Source organism: Centruroides sculpturatus, unplaced genomic scaffold (assembly GCF_000671375.1).
Source record: "Centruroides sculpturatus isolate CEXI.00-Female unplaced genomic scaffold, Cexi_2.0 scaffold772, whole genome shotgun sequence".
In the NCBI taxonomy this organism is placed as follows: Eukaryota; Metazoa; Arthropoda; class Arachnida; order Scorpiones; family Buthidae; genus Centruroides; species Centruroides sculpturatus.
The window spans coordinates 129896-145807 of NW_019384993.1; the positions used below are offsets into that span (position 1 = coordinate 129896).

At 29.7% G+C, this 15912-nt stretch overlaps 2 protein-coding genes across 2 annotated transcripts in view; both read left to right on the forward strand.

Moving 5' to 3' along the window:
- The window catches only part of LOC111633049 (probable cytochrome P450 4s3), a 27055-nt gene extending 19562 nt beyond the window's left edge, over positions 1–7493 (forward strand). The window contains exons 2-7 of the mRNA XM_023377578.1: positions 3455–3592; positions 3664–3776; positions 3846–3934; positions 4003–4193; positions 5789–5858; positions 7445–7493. Coding sequence (XP_023233346.1) covers positions 3455–3592; positions 3664–3776; positions 3846–3934; positions 4003–4193; positions 5789–5858; positions 7445–7493 — 650 coding nt within the window. The remainder of the gene's footprint in view (positions 1–3454; positions 3593–3663; positions 3777–3845; positions 3935–4002; positions 4194–5788; positions 5859–7444) is intronic.
- Positions 7494–9186: 1693 nt separating this feature from the next.
- On the forward strand, positions 9187–15828 carry LOC111633067 (cytochrome P450 4C1-like). Its single transcript, XM_023377594.1, has 11 exons — positions 9187–9329; positions 9401–9513; positions 9583–9671; positions 9740–9930; positions 11526–11595; positions 12398–12524; positions 12593–12790; positions 14858–15031; positions 15092–15158; positions 15250–15429; positions 15495–15828. The coding sequence occupies exons 1-11, from the start codon at positions 9236–9238 to the stop codon at positions 15659–15661; spliced, it is 1470 nt and encodes a 489-aa protein (XP_023233362.1). The 5' UTR covers positions 9187–9235; the 3' UTR covers positions 15662–15828.
- Positions 15829–15912: the final 84 nt, after the last annotated feature.

Consider the following 15912-nt stretch of genomic DNA (forward strand, 5'->3'; position numbering starts at 1 on the left):
TCTTATCATTTTCTAAACATATTTCTCTCATATCTTCCGCACACCGTTCGAACGAACCGTATAATCCATTACATACTTCGTTAATTCCTCCATCCTCACCAACAATTATAAAACCGTATTTTCCTTCTCCTTTCCAAATATCTTTGACTTTGAAATAGCGGAGGATAAATGGAAAATTATCGGGAACATCGAACGAGAAATTTTTTACCGCAGAAACGCAAGCGTCCAAAGTACGGTACAGAATTGAAGAAGATGAGTATATTTTATAGTCTCCGTAAGTAACCAGAAAACCGTACATCCCCATGATTACACCTTAAATATAAAACTAATTCTCTTTAAAAAAGTAACTTATATAAAATACTAACCAATCACATCTTCGTTAAAAACTAACAGCCAATCATATTTTTCTTTAAGAGCAAATCGTTTTTTTAAAAACTCACTCGAAGTTTTAAAAGTTGTAATATAGAGGGCGCGAGTTTCGATGTTGTGTTATCGGTTTTTTATATTAAATTCTTATACAAATTAAAATATAATCTATACTGTATCGGTCTTTATTTCGATATAATACAAAAATTTATATACTAATTAATTTTTGTACCCCAGAATGCATCATTTCTATACTACTGATACTATCGCTATTTTTTGCCATCTTATAGGAATCGTATTATAGAAACCCGTGGTATAGGGGTCTACTGTAGTTAGAATGTTAATGATTTGCAGGAACGACACATATAAGAACGTGTAAAAATTGTGAACTTGTAGTAGATACGATACATAAAGTAGCAATACAGGCAAACAATATACATAAAAAAAGTACACTGTTAAAACAATAACACTTAAAACCGTGACATTGAAAAGTGTTTTATCATTAAAACAATAAAATAGAATGATGAAGTAAAAACTAAGTGCACCTTTAAAACAATAACATGATAAACTTATTTACAGTAAAATCGTAACAGCATGTTTACTATAGATACTATGTTTCATGTAATTTTTTACCAGTATTAGTGTATTATTTATCATCCTGTCTTTGTTTTTTAGTATTCATAAACGTTCATACCATCTTCTATTATGTATACTGGATTCTTTGTTAGCAATTTTAATGGTGTTTGTAATAATTTGGCAACATTCACTGTTATAATGAACAGCAATAGCCGAGCGACTATTATTATATTTCATCACGAATATGTGTTCGTTAAACCGAGTTTGTAAATTACATTTCTCTGGTCTCATATATAATTATTATCATTATCATGAGCGTTTATCTGCCTATTCAAACTAGGAATTTTTAGGGCATTAAAATTATACCATATTTGTTTTATTTAAATTTGATTCTTTCAAAGATAATTTGTTCATACGGAATTTTAAAAAATTCGTGAGTGGGATTGTTGCTTTCATGTTTCTGTTTATTAGTTTTTCTATTATTAATCCAGTTGTTGATCATGCGTTTGCTATAATCATTCATTAAAAACATTTTTATTGCATCTTATATTTCAGTTGTTTTGGTGGTAAGCCAAAAATTAATATTTTTTGTTTTTTAATTTTTAAAATATATTTAACTTAACACGAAAGAAGTGAATCGGCAGCGCTACAGAGCTCTATAGTAGAACTCAGCAACACGTTTAATGTTAAAATGCCAAATTTGATCATTAATTTCTCCAAGACCAACTAACCGATTTCGATGAAATTTAAATTATTTATACTTAGTTTCCACGATGAACAGTACGGAAGTGCTGAACTTTCAATAATTCCTTAGATCATTTTGACAATTCCAAATTCCGCAATATCGACTCGATTTACAACGAGAGGAATTTTCGCGACACGAAGCTAGCAGAAAATCTAGAAAATGTCTGCGTACGCTTAAAAGTTTTTTGAACAACCGACCACCTGTTTTTGGTCTCTTTGTAGGTTTTATTTCTAAATACTGTACCGAGAATTTATAAAATTATAAGCCCAATGTTTAAATATTAACATTCTATTGGTCGATCCTCTACCAAGTGAAGTCATGTTTTGCTATTCCTTTTAATCTATTAGCATCGAATCTTTACAATTACTTAAAACGCATTTTTGTCGGTTGTGTTATGCACATTTACTTCGTTTAATACAAAAGAATATTAAATAATAGATAAATACAGGAATAAACGTTGGATTCTGATAATTGAAATTACATCTTTCGAGTGCCGGTACGTCTCGTTTATCTTTGTTATGGCTAGTTTCATTAATATTCTCAATTTTACTTAATGTTGCTGGGAAAGCTACTGGTTGCTTGAGTTTTAACGTTCGGTTTGAATTTCTAATGCTTTATTTACGATTTTCTTTTAGTAACTGCAAAGCGTTCGAGAATTATCTATGTAAAAGTATTTTTTATATTTTTATTTTTTAAAGTATTAATATTATTAGACTAGACATTTGTTTCTTAATAATTTTCATCTTTGTTTAAGTGTTACCAGTCATCATTATCTACCTTTTGGCTCGTTATTTCCATTGACAGATATGAAATGCTCATAAGTACAAGGAGCGGCACAAATTATTGCTTCAGAATTGTCGAATTTTTAGATTTCGTACAAACACTTTTCATTATAAGCAGATGATCGACAGATACTCGTATATACGTGTATGCTCAACAAGTAATAAACACTTGTTCAAATACTTTGCTGAATACCAAACATGTGAATGCAGGTTGATAAATCCTGTAACTCACTAATCAGTTATTTGGTATTCATTTTCTTTTTTATTTTCTAATATTACTATTATGCGCATTCGACGTAAATAAAGTAGTAATAAATTATAAGTATTTTAAATTGCCAAATCCAAGCATTCAAACTACTACAAAATTCTAGGGCAATCTGCCAGATTAAAATAATTTTTTATTCTAATATTTTCTTTTCATTTACATTACAGTGTTTTTGTAACGATATATTTACTATTAGAGTCTATATATATTACTGTGAAGCTGTGAATCTTCTTATTATTGTGACAAGCACTTAAGTTAAGAAGTGCAGAAACACGTCTTGATAAATAATTATTCCACTGATTTTAACGAAATTTTTCATGTTAATAGAATTTTTAAAATGACGGGTTGTGAAGTTTCAAATTTAACTTTGACCGGTACATGCAGAAAGTTAAACGTCGTCCCCAAAGTAAAAGGGATTTTAGAACAAAAGAAAAATTACTTATGCAGAGTGACAAGTCGCTTAAATTCATCCCATTTAGCGGAAATCATACTATTTTAATTCAAATATTTTCTCCTGAAAGGCATTAGATAGATGACAGGTATTACTCTGTTGTTAAAGAAAAACTATAACGTACAGGGGCAAGTAATCACTAATTTGAGACGAGGGCATATATTTTAAATTATATAAATTAAAAATATAATAAAAAATTTTCGCTCGTCTTTTTTTCGATGTCACAATAAATAATTGTTCGTTAATTTTTTTATTTATTTTCATAACAGACATTAATCTGTCCGAAAATAAAGGCAACGCCCAGAAGTTAAAAATGAATCTTCCGTCCGTGTCCATTTTACCAGTTTTGTTAAACATTCTATTTTCTCAACGTGACCAGCAATACCACAATTCATTCATCGGGATACGTATGTCAATAATATTTTATTGAGTAATTTGACTGTTTATAAATACATATATATTTTTCGTATTTTTCCAGATGCTATAAATTTATTGACTGGACTCTCTACGCTATTTCCAAACGAGAAAGTTGCCTGTCTCAACACATTTGGATATAAATTAATGTTTTTCTTTCATCCAGAATCTGCAAAGGTAATCAAACATACCTAGTTATGTAATATATTCATTACAAATGAAAATATACAGTATTACGTTCTTTAGGAAGTGTTAAAAGGCAATAGTTTAATTAATAAGGATTCTACATATGATTTCTTCAAGCCACTTCTCGGAGAAAATAGTATTCTGTACAGGTAATACATTATTTGATATTTAGTTCAAATATCGTTGTTTACAGTTTTCTAAATTTAATTAAATAAAGTTCTGGTGATAATTGGAGAAGAAGAAGAAAATATTTAGCTCCACATTTTCATCTTTGGAATGTGAAAGATGATCAAAATGTATTTATGGAGCATTCAAACGTCTTAGTGGAAAAACTCAAACAATTGCAAAAGAATGAAATATTCGATATTCTGGAATGGATGAAATATTGCACTCTCGATATAATTGCAGGTATTACAGTCTAATGTAAAATATTTAATTAAGAATTATAAATATCAATTTGTTCATACGTAAACATTAAATGAAATATTTATTTTTTTAATTATTGCTCATCACGAAAAAAAAGTATGAAACGAATTTAAAAAAAATAATAATAATATATATATGTTACCGCTAAAGCTCGGAAACTCGTTAATCTGCAGATTAACTAGCGTGATCCGTTAAAGTTGCTAAAATTGTTCTATTTTTCAAATTACCTAGGCAATGTGCAGATTATCTAGGTAGTCTGCAAATTACCTACTAGGCACTCGGTAAAGTGAAAATAAGATCTTTGCTGAAACAACAGCAACTTTTCTGTACGCTTAAATTAACATAATGTTCTTTATTTAATTTTCGATATCTAAAGAATCAAGTTAATACAATCAAACAATGGACAAATTAGTTGATAGAATCGATCATCAACCAATTAAAAAACATACAAAAAAACCAAACAATTTAAAATATTAATACAATTAGAGAAATTATTATGTAGATAACCACCTATGGAATTTCGGGACTTTGAGTATCTATCTGAACTGAGGAAACCGAGACGACTTCAACGATACCCTACTTTTGGACCGGAGACGAAAAATAATAAAGTTATCATACTTTTTCTGGTGATCGCATGATGTAATTTTGCAGTTAATGTTACCTATGATGAGTAAAATGGCGGCTCGTCTCTGATTCCAGCAAACAGAAGAAAGGAAACTGGGGACGCACGTTCAAACCTAACCTAACCTATTCTAATAATTTGGTTGGTAATAATTATGGTAATTTATTAAAATAGGTTAGGTTAAGACAGAACGTGCTTCCCCCACAGTTTCCTTTCTTCTGTTTGCTGGAATTAGAGACGAGGCGCCAATTTACCCACCATAGGTAACGTTATCCAATTGTGCAGTCTAAAGATTAGTGACACTTTGAATTTCATACCAATTGGTTTCTGCGACAAGCACACTTATTTGTGGTACATTTATTTGTGGCAAAGATCTTATTTTCACTTTATCGAGTGCCTAGTAGGTAATGTGCGGATTACCTAGATACTCTGCAAATTATCTAGGTAATTTGAGAAATGGAACAATTTTCACAACTTTAACGGATCACGCTAGTTAATCTGCAGATTAGCTAGGTAATCTGCAGATTAACGAGTTTCCGAGCTTTAGCGGTAACATATACATATATATGTCACTTCAACAAAAGTAAGCTATTAAACTTCTCTTAACGAAATTAACAATGAACCGGGGCAGAAATTCAAACACTTTTCAACCATTTACACGTGTCACGATAATTACGAATTTATTCGTGTGAAATTCTGACACGCTGGACAACTTTCTTTCTTGTGTAACTGCAATTTTTATTAACACTATCTGTGACTAGCGAGAGTAGTGAGAACTAAAGCTGACTATAATCAATTTTGTATGACCTAACTGATTACTTTCCTGTTTCGTACAGTACTATATATTTTTGTGAAACTATTTTGTTTTGTCTTGCCTTCCCGAAAGTGAATATCATTTTCAAACGAGGCATGTTAATTTATTTAAAAATATAAATATCAATTTATTTCTATGTAGACATAGCAGTAGGAGTTTCTCTACATTCTCAGACTACAGACGATCAAGAATATGTGTCCGCAATGCACAGGTATGGAAAATTCAATTCCAGATATATTTTTTCATTTTTCGAATAATATTTACAAATGTAATATTTATATTAAATAATATAAAGTTAGTTTATATGTGATGAAATTTTTAAAATGTTCAACTTCAGTAGAAGGAAAACCTTCATAATTTTGATTATTTATCAATTAACCGAATATTAAAAGTTTGCACATTATAAATGAAGTGTTTTAGCTATACGTGCTGATGGTAATAAAGATACATAGAGAGAAGTATCGGGTTCTAAGCGTGTTCATTAAATATGTATGAAAGATTTTCAAATTAATTTAATTATCAAATGTATCGTTTTAAACTTCACGTATTTCGTACACGTGAGAGAAAATCTGTAACATCAACGACAAATGTTTGACAGATCAACTTTCCACAAAGCATACCGTGGTTATAATAAAATAACTAGTATTTATCCATCTTTGTGTTTTTCTTCTGTTGCCTCACTACTATAGAAGAAGTCTTTATGATAGCGAAAACTTAACGTTTAGACATCCAATCACAATATAAAAATATACAGTCCAGCAACTTATTTCTAATATTTCTCAAAAACAAATTAATTACGATATGAAATAATTACACAAATTTATAATTGTTTGGGTTAAANTGAACTGCTAGTAGATACGATACATAAAGTAGCAATACAGGCAAACAATATACATAAAAAAAGTACACTGTTAAAACAATAACACTTAAAACCGTGACATTGAAAAGTGTTTTATCATTAAAACAATAAAATAGAATGATGAAGTAAAAACTAAGTGCACCTTTAAAACAATAACATGATAAACTTATTTACAGTAAAATCGTAACAGCATGTTTACTATAGATACTATGTTTCATGTAATTTTTTACCAGTATTAGTGTATTATTTATCATCCTGTCTTTGTTTTTTAGTATTCATAAACGTTCATACCATCTTCTATTATGTATACTGGATTCTTTGTTAGCAATTTTAATGGTGTTTGTAATAATTTGGCAACATTCACTGTTATAATGAACAGCAATAGCCGAGCGACTATTATTATATTTCATCACGAATATGTGTTCGTTAAACCGAGTTTGTAAATTACATTTCTCTGGTCTCATATATAATTATTATCATTATCATGAGCGTTTATCTGCCTATTCAAACTAGGAATTTTTAGGGCATTAAAATTATACCATATTTGTTTTATTTAAATTTGATTCTTTCAAAGATAATTTGTTCATACGGAATTTTAAAAAATTCGTGAGTGGGATTGTTGCTTTCATGTTTCTGTTTATTAGTTTTTCTATTATTAATCCAGTTGTTGATCATGCGTTTGCTATAATCATTCATTAAAAACATTTTTATTGCATCTTATATTTCAGTTGTTTTGGTGGTAAGCCAAAAATTAATATTTTTTGTTTTTTAATTTTTAAAATATATTTAACTTAACACGAAAGAAGTGAATCGGCAGCGCTACAGAGCTCTATAGTAGAACTCAGCAACACGTTTAATGTTAAAATGCCAAATTTGATCATTAATTTCTCCAAGACCAACTAACCGATTTCGATGAAATTTAAATTATTTATACTTAGTTTCCACGATGAACAGTACGGAAGTGCTGAACTTTCAATAATTCCTTAGATCATTTTGACAATTCCAAATTCCGCAATATCGACTCGATTTACAACGAGAGGAATTTTCGCGACACGAAGCTAGCAGAAAATCTAGAAAATGTCTGCGTACGCTTAAAAGTTTTTTGAACAACCGACCACCTGTTTTTGGTCTCTTTGTAGGTTTTATTTCTAAATACTGTACCGAGAATTTATAAAATTATAAGCCCAATGTTTAAATATTAACATTCTATTGGTCGATCCTCTACCAAGTGAAGTCATGTTTTGCTATTCCTTTTAATCTATTAGCATCGAATCTTTACAATTACTTAAAACGCATTTTTGTCGGTTGTGTTATGCACATTTACTTCGTTTAATACAAAAGAATATTAAATAATAGATAAATACAGGAATAAACGTTGGATTCTGATAATTGAAATTACATCTTTCGAGTGCCGGTACGTCTCGTTTATCTTTGTTATGGCTAGTTTCATTAATATTCTCAATTTTACTTAATGTTGCTGGGAAAGCTACTGGTTGCTTGAGTTTTAACGTTCGGTTTGAATTTCTAATGCTTTATTTACGATTTTCTTTTAGTAACTGCAAAGCGTTCGAGAATTATCTATGTAAAAGTATTTTTTATATTTTTATTTTTTAAAGTATTAATATTATTAGACTAGACATTTGTTTCTTAATAATTTTCATCTTTGTTTAAGTGTTACCAGTCATCATTATCTACCTTTTGGCTCGTTATTTCCATTGACAGATATGAAATGCTCATAAGTACAAGGAGCGGCACAAATTATTGCTTCAGAATTGTCGAATTTTTAGATTTCGTACAAACACTTTTCATTATAAGCAGATGATCGACAGATACTCGTATATACGTGTATGCTCAACAAGTAATAAACACTTGTTCAAATACTTTGCTGAATACCAAACATGTGAATGCAGGTTGATAAATCCTGTAACTCACTAATCAGTTATTTGGTTTTCATTTTCTTTTTTATTTTCTAATATTACTATTATGCGCATTCGACGTAAATAAAGTAGTAATAAATTATAAGTATTTTAAATTGCCAAATCCAAGCATTCAAACTACTACAAAATTCTAGGGCAATCTGCCAGATTAAAATAATTTTTTATTCTAATATTTTCTTTTCATTTACATTACAGTGTTTTTGTAACGATATATTTACTATTAGAGTCTATATATATTACTGTGAAGCTGTGAATCTTCTTATTATTGTGACAAGCACTTAAGTTAAGAAGTGCAGAAACACGTCTTGATAAATAATTATTCCACTGATTTTAACGAAATTTTTCATGTTAATAGAATTTTTAAAATGACGGGTTGTGAAGTTTCAAATTTAACTTTGACCGGTACATGCAGAAAGTTAAACGTCGTCCCCAAAGTAAAAGGGATTTTAGAACAAAAGAAAAATTACTTATGCAGAGTGACAAGTCGCTTAAATTCATCCCATTTAGCGGAAATCATACTATTTTAATTCAAATATTTTCTCCTGAAAGGCATTAGATAGATGACAGGTATTACTCTGTTGTTAAAGAAAAACTATAACGTACAGGGGCAAGTAATCACTAATTTGAGACGAGGGCATATATTTTAAATTATATAAATTAAAAATATAATAAAAAATTTTCGCTCGTCTTTTTTTCGATGTCACAATAAATAATTGTTCGTTAATTTTTTTATTTATTTTCATAACAGACATTAATCTGTCCGAAAATAAAGGCAACGCCCAGAAGTTAAAAATGAATCTTCCGTCCGTGTCCATTTTACCAGTTTTGTTAAACATTCTATTTTCTCAACGTGACCAGCAATACCACAATTCATTCATCGGGATACGTATGTCAATAATATTTTATTGAGTAATTTGACTGTTTATAAATACATATATATTTTTCGTATTTTTCCAGATGCTATAAATTTATTGACTGGACTCTCTACGCTATTTCCAAACGAGAAAGTTGCCTGTCTCAACACATTTGGATATAAATTAATGTTTTTCTTTCATCCAGAATCTGCAAAGGTAATCAAACATACCTAGTTATGTAATATATTCATTACAAATGAAAATATACAGTATTACGTTCTTTAGGAAGTGTTAAAAGGCAATAGTTTAATTAATAAGGATTCTACATATGATTTCTTCAAGCCACTTCTCGGAGAAAATAGTATTCTGTACAGGTAATACATTATTTGATATTTAGTTCAAATATCGTTGTTTACAGTTTTCTAAATTTAATTAAATAAAGTTCTGGTGATAATTGGAGAAGAAGAAGAAAATATTTAGCTCCACATTTTCATCTTTGGAATGTGAAAGATGATCAAAATGTATTTATGGAGCATTCAAACGTCTTAGTGGAAAAACTCAAACAATTGCAAAAGAATGAAATATTCGATATTCTGGAATGGATGAAATATTGCACTCTCGATATAATTGCAGGTATTACAGTCTAATGTAAAATATTTAATTAAGAATTATAAATATCAATTTGTTCATACGTAAACATTAAATGAAATATTTATTTTTTTAATTATTGCTCATCACGAAAAAAAAGTATGAAACGAATTTAAAAAAAATAATAATAATATATATATGTTACCGCTAAAGCTCGGAAACTCGTTAATCTGCAGATTAACTAGCGTGATCCGTTAAAGTTGCTAAAATTGTTCTATTTTTCAAATTACCTAGGCAATGTGCAGATTATCTAGGTAGTCTGCAAATTACCTACTAGGCACTCGGTAAAGTGAAAATAAGATCTTTGCTGAAACAACAGCAACTTTTCTGTACGCTTAAATTAACATAATGTTCTTTATTTAATTTTCGATATCTAAAGAATCAAGTTAATACAATCAAACAATGGACAAATTAGTTGATAGAATCGATCATCAACCAATTAAAAAACATACAAAAAAACCAAACAATTTAAAATATTAATACAATTAGAGAAATTATTATGTAGATAACCACCTATGGAATTTCGGGACTTTGAGTATCTATCTGAACTGAGGAAACCGAGACGACTTCAACGATACCCTACTTTTGGACCGGAGACGAAAAATAATAAAGTTATCATACTTTTTCTGGTGATCGCATGATGTAATTTTGCAGTTAATGTTACCTATGATGAGTAAAATGGCGGCTCGTCTCTGATTCCAGCAAACAGAAGAAAGGAAACTGGGGACGCACGTTCAAACCTAACCTAACCTATTCTAATAATTTGGTTGGTAATAATTATGGTAATTTATTAAAATAGGTTAGGTTAAGACAGAACGTGCTTCCCCCACAGTTTCCTTTCTTCTGTTTGCTGGAATTAGAGACGAGGCGCCAATTTACCCACCATAGGTAACGTTATCCAATTGTGCAGTCTAAAGATTAGTGACACTTTGAATTTCATACCAATTGGTTTCTGCGACAAGCACACTTATTTGTGGTACATTTATTTGTGGCAAAGATCTTATTTTCACTTTATCGAGTGCCTAGTAGGTAATGTGCGGATTACCTAGATACTCTGCAAATTATCTAGGTAATTTGAGAAATGGAACAATTTTCACAACTTTAACGGATCACGCTAGTTAATCTGCAGATTAGCTAGGTAATCTGCAGATTAACGAGTTTCCGAGCTTTAGCGGTAACATATACATATATATGTCACTTCAACAAAAGTAAGCTATTAAACTTCTCTTAACGAAATTAACAATGAACCGGGGCAGAAATTCAAACACTTTTCAACCATTTACACGTGTCACGATAATTACGAATTTATTCGTGTGAAATTCTGACACGCTGGACAACTTTCTTTCTTGTGTAACTGCAATTTTTATTAACACTATCTGTGACTAGCGAGAGTAGTGAGAACTAAAGCTGACTATAATCAATTTTGTATGACCTAACTGATTACTTTCCTGTTTCGTACAGTACTATATATTTTTGTGAAACTATTTTGTTTTGTCTTGCCTTCCCGAAAGTGAATATCATTTTCAAACGAGGCATGTTAATTTATTTAAAAATATAAATATCAATTTATTTCTATGTAGACATAGCAGTAGGAGTTTCTCTACATTCTCAGACTACAGACGATCAAGAATATGTGTCCGCAATGCACAGGTATGGAAAATTCAATTCCAGATATATTTTTTCATTTTTCGAATAATATTTACAAATGTAATATTTATATTAAATAATATAAAGTTAGTTTATATGTGATGAAATTTTTAAAATGTTCAACTTCAGTAGAAGGAAAACCTTCATAATTTTGATTATTTATCAATTAACCGAATATTAAAAGTTTGCACATTATAAATGAAGTGTTTTAGCTATACGTGCTGATGGTAATAAAGATACATAGAGAGAAGTATCGGGTTCTAAGCGTGTTCATTAAATATGTATGAAAGATTTTCAAATTAATTTAATTATCAAATGTATCGTTTTAAACTTCACGTATTTCGTACACGTGAGAGAAAATCTGTAACATCAACGACAAATGTTTGACAGATCAACTTTCCACAAAGCATACCGTGGTTATAATAAAATAACTAGTATTTATCCATCTTTGTGTTTTTCTTCTGTTGCCTCACTACTATAGAAGAAGTCTTTATGATAGCGAAAACTTAACGTTTAGACATCCAATCACAATATAAAAATATACAGTCCAGCAACTTATTTCTAATATTTCTCAAAAACAAATTAATTACGATATGAAATAATTACACAAATTTATGAATTTAAATTAAATTTTAAAATTTTAAATTATTTGAACTTAAAAAAATTCTATACTGTTTCACACATGAGATATATAATGTTAAAATTTATGTAGATTTAATAGTTGACAGTATTTTATTATTTACCCAAGCTGTAAATTTGCATTAATTTTCTTTTGATATATTAATAAATTTATATTATGATTTAGAATTCTGAAAATTTTACCTGAATGGATAGCAAATCCAATGTACTGGTTTTTTCCAATTTTCTTTACGACTAAAATAGGAAAAAATTACAAGAGGGACGTAGAAATAATTCATCGTTTCGACGAAATGGTAAACTCAACTTGTGAATGAAATTTTTGTTTTGACTTAAGTAATTAGTGATTTAATTTAATGCGTAGGTGTTCAAGAGAAAAAAAGAAAATTTTATGAAAAAAATGCAGCAGCAACATTTCTTAAACAAAGATGCACGACATGAAGAGGAACCAAAGAGGATAGCAAAACAACGTCTTATCGATTCCCTGTTAGATCTTCATGTTAAACAAGGTTTAATATCGGAAAAAGACGTTATTAGAGATATGGAAGGCTTTATTTTTGCGGTAGGCATAATTTATTAAAGGTGTAATCGGAAATAATTATATAATCGTGCACGCATGTATTTCAATGATATTATATTCATTATTTTGAAGTAATTTTTTTCTAAACAACGTATTGAAATATAAGTAATTCCACAAACAGTTAACTTGGCGACAAAAATTATAATTAACGTAAAACCTATTTCAAAAATAATTATAGTTACTTTCTTGTAATTAGAAATTGTATTTAATTTAAGATGTTTGTGAAATCATTACATTTCATTCATAATTAATTGTTAAAGAAAATAATATTTGTAATTTCGGATTAATTTATAATTTTTCAACATCTAAAAATTTGCAGTTTTGAATTTTGTCTTTTTATATTTTTAAATTTTTAAATTTGTTTTATATCCAAAGAAAGAAACTTTGGATATAAAAGATAATCAATTTTAGTTTCATTGAGGAACTGAAGTTTCGTTTGCAAAGGAGTGCATGTATCGCATTCTATTCTGTTAATTGTGTTAAAATTATAAACAGAATTGTTATAATGAATCTTTTAGAAATTTTAGTAACTTTTTTTGTAATCTCTTTCCATTTACGTCGAATTTTCATCTATGCTGCTGTGAGATCTGAATAGCCCCTGCGTCTAAAATTAATAATTATTTAATAATGTTAAATATTGTCACAAAATATTCTTTCGTTTGGGTGAGAAAAATAATGTTTTAGCGTGGGAAAAGATAGATAACAGATGCTACTTCCTTCTAGGGAAGTTAGAACATTCTCTGTTTTTCCATTATCTGCTAGACATCTTGCTTCGATGGGAAATTTAAATCCCTCATTTCATCCCCTTCCCATCCGTCCACGTGGATAAAGCCTCGACTGATAATTGGTCGTAGGTGAGAAGATATAGAGGATGTTCAACCGAATTCGAGGAGTTCATCGACAGACCAAGAAGAGTCAGGACTCCATACATATTTGCTCTTAAAGGCCAACGCCTATGCTATGAGCCATACAATATACGAAGGATTGAGTCTAGAAATACACCCAGTTAAGTTGATTTTTCCAGAGGAAAGGAGACAGAGAATTCTAGGAGTGAACAAGTACTTCATATACAGAGCCGAAGTTTAAAGACAACGATCAGGTTGTATGTTCTTAAATGATTTTGTAAGCTCTCTCTCTCGACTTCATATCGGTAATAGTATAAGTCCGTATTTCTCTTGACTGATAGATTGAATTTCGCATTTATTATCTCTCATTTATATATTATTTTGTATTAGTTTTAGTTGTTTATGGTTTATTAAATTTATTCTTGTTTATTTTATAAAGAAATGTCTCTCAATTATTATCGGAATAGGATTTCCCCTCGCGTGTTTATCCGCGTGTAAAACAACTGATAAACTGATGTCAGAATCCTGACGTGGGATAAAGACTTCACCGTCTTTAATCCTCATTAAACATAATTATTACAGCCCTCCTATGTAAACTTTAAGATCAGATCTAGTGATCTGAAACTTAGATAACTGGTCTCACCGACTAGTCGCCGTGTAAGTGGTATCTATTTTAGGATTGTACCCCCGGCTGATCTCACACTGCTATGTACTGTACACTGCATTACTAACACTTCACTTCTTTAAAATTAGGGCTAAGCTCCAATAATTACGTGTTTCGCAAGAGTTAACAGTTGGAACCATCCTCGGTTCTATTAATATTATTTATTTTGGACTTCATCCATAAATGCCTGTATTTCGAAACAAGTAAAATGACGCGTTTTTTTTCTTTCCTCTATGTTTTAAGCGAAACTTACGCCGGATACAACTTTTAGACTATTATCTTATTAAAGAAAACAGTAAACTCTACAAATCAGACTATTGATATTTTGTCGTAAATAGTACGAATAAATATATGAACTACTCGCTGCAAGAAATGTGATTGTGCATTGTAAACTGGTATAGTAGGAATATAAAAGTAAAGCGGTATTCGAGCATACCATATTCTAATTTTACAACTTTATTATACAGTATTTAATTTACTACAAATGCCAATTATATAGAAAGCAATTTTACATTTCTTTTCAACATATTTTAATATCAGGGTTACGATACAACCTCCCACGCCATGTCATGGACTCTTTATTTTTTGGGAAGATTCCACGAAATACAAGAGAAAGTGTATCTAGAATTGCAAGAAATTTTCATAAACGATATGAATAGGGATATTACTATCGATGACCTGACGAAAATGACGTACTTAGAATGCGTAATTAAGGTAACTTCTTGATTTCTTTAAATACACTTAAAGATTAGTTTTATATATTGCAATTCTCAGGAGTCGATGAGAATCTATCCTCCAACTCCTTTTATTGGAAGAAAAAATTCCTCGGAAATGAAAATAAGTAATTTTTGATATCTTGGAATTTGTTTTTCAACAATAATTTTTTATATTTTTTATTGACTTGAAGTATTAAACAGTTGTCATTGAAATAGGTAATTACGTGTTGCCTGCAAATTCCACTCTTTTCATAAACATCTATGGCATCCATCATAATCCTTCTGTTTACGAAAATCCCGAAGTGTTCGATGCAGACCGTTTCCTGCCTGAAAACTATAAAAATCTTCATCCTTATGCATTTCTGGCATTTTCTGCCGGGCCACGAAATTGTCTCGGTAAGTGATTAGTGAATAATTACAAAAACAAAAAAAAATATTTTATTAAAATAATTTATTTACAGGAAGTAAACTTGCCATGATTGAAATGAAAATGGTTTTGGCAAATGTTCTTCGTAATTTTAAAGTTTACTCTTTGGATCCTCAGGACAAAATCGTTATTTCATACGCAGTTATGTTGACCCCCATACCGGGTATAAGAATGCGTGTAGAAAAAAGACGAATGTTGTAAGATATTAACTAATATGCATAGTACGTTTGGGTAATTTTTGTTTCAAATATATATCAATATTAACATTGGCCTATATCACATAATCTCGGCGAATGAATTTAGAAACTGTATCGAAACAATTATACTTTTATTCAACATTACTCATTTATTGTATTTCATATTAAATTTGCTTTACATTAATACTATTTTTGTTGTTTATTGCATTTTATTCATTTATCACATTAATCATTTCTCATATTTAATTTTACGTA

What these genes read in the sequence shown, in the direction of transcription:
- LOC111633067 (XM_023377594.1), top strand. Translation starts at nt 9,236, where the DNA reads ATGAATCTTCCGTCCGTGTCCATTTTACCAGTTTTGTTAAACATTCTA. An exon ending in CAATTCATTCATCGGGATAC is followed by an intron (nt 9,330 to 9,400) that starts GTATGTCAATAA and finishes GTATTTTTCCAG; the next exon opens with ATGCTATAAATTTATTGACT. An exon ending in TTCATCCAGAATCTGCAAAG is followed by an intron (nt 9,514 to 9,582) that starts GTAATCAAACAT and finishes TACGTTCTTTAG; the next exon opens with GAAGTGTTAAAAGGCAATAG.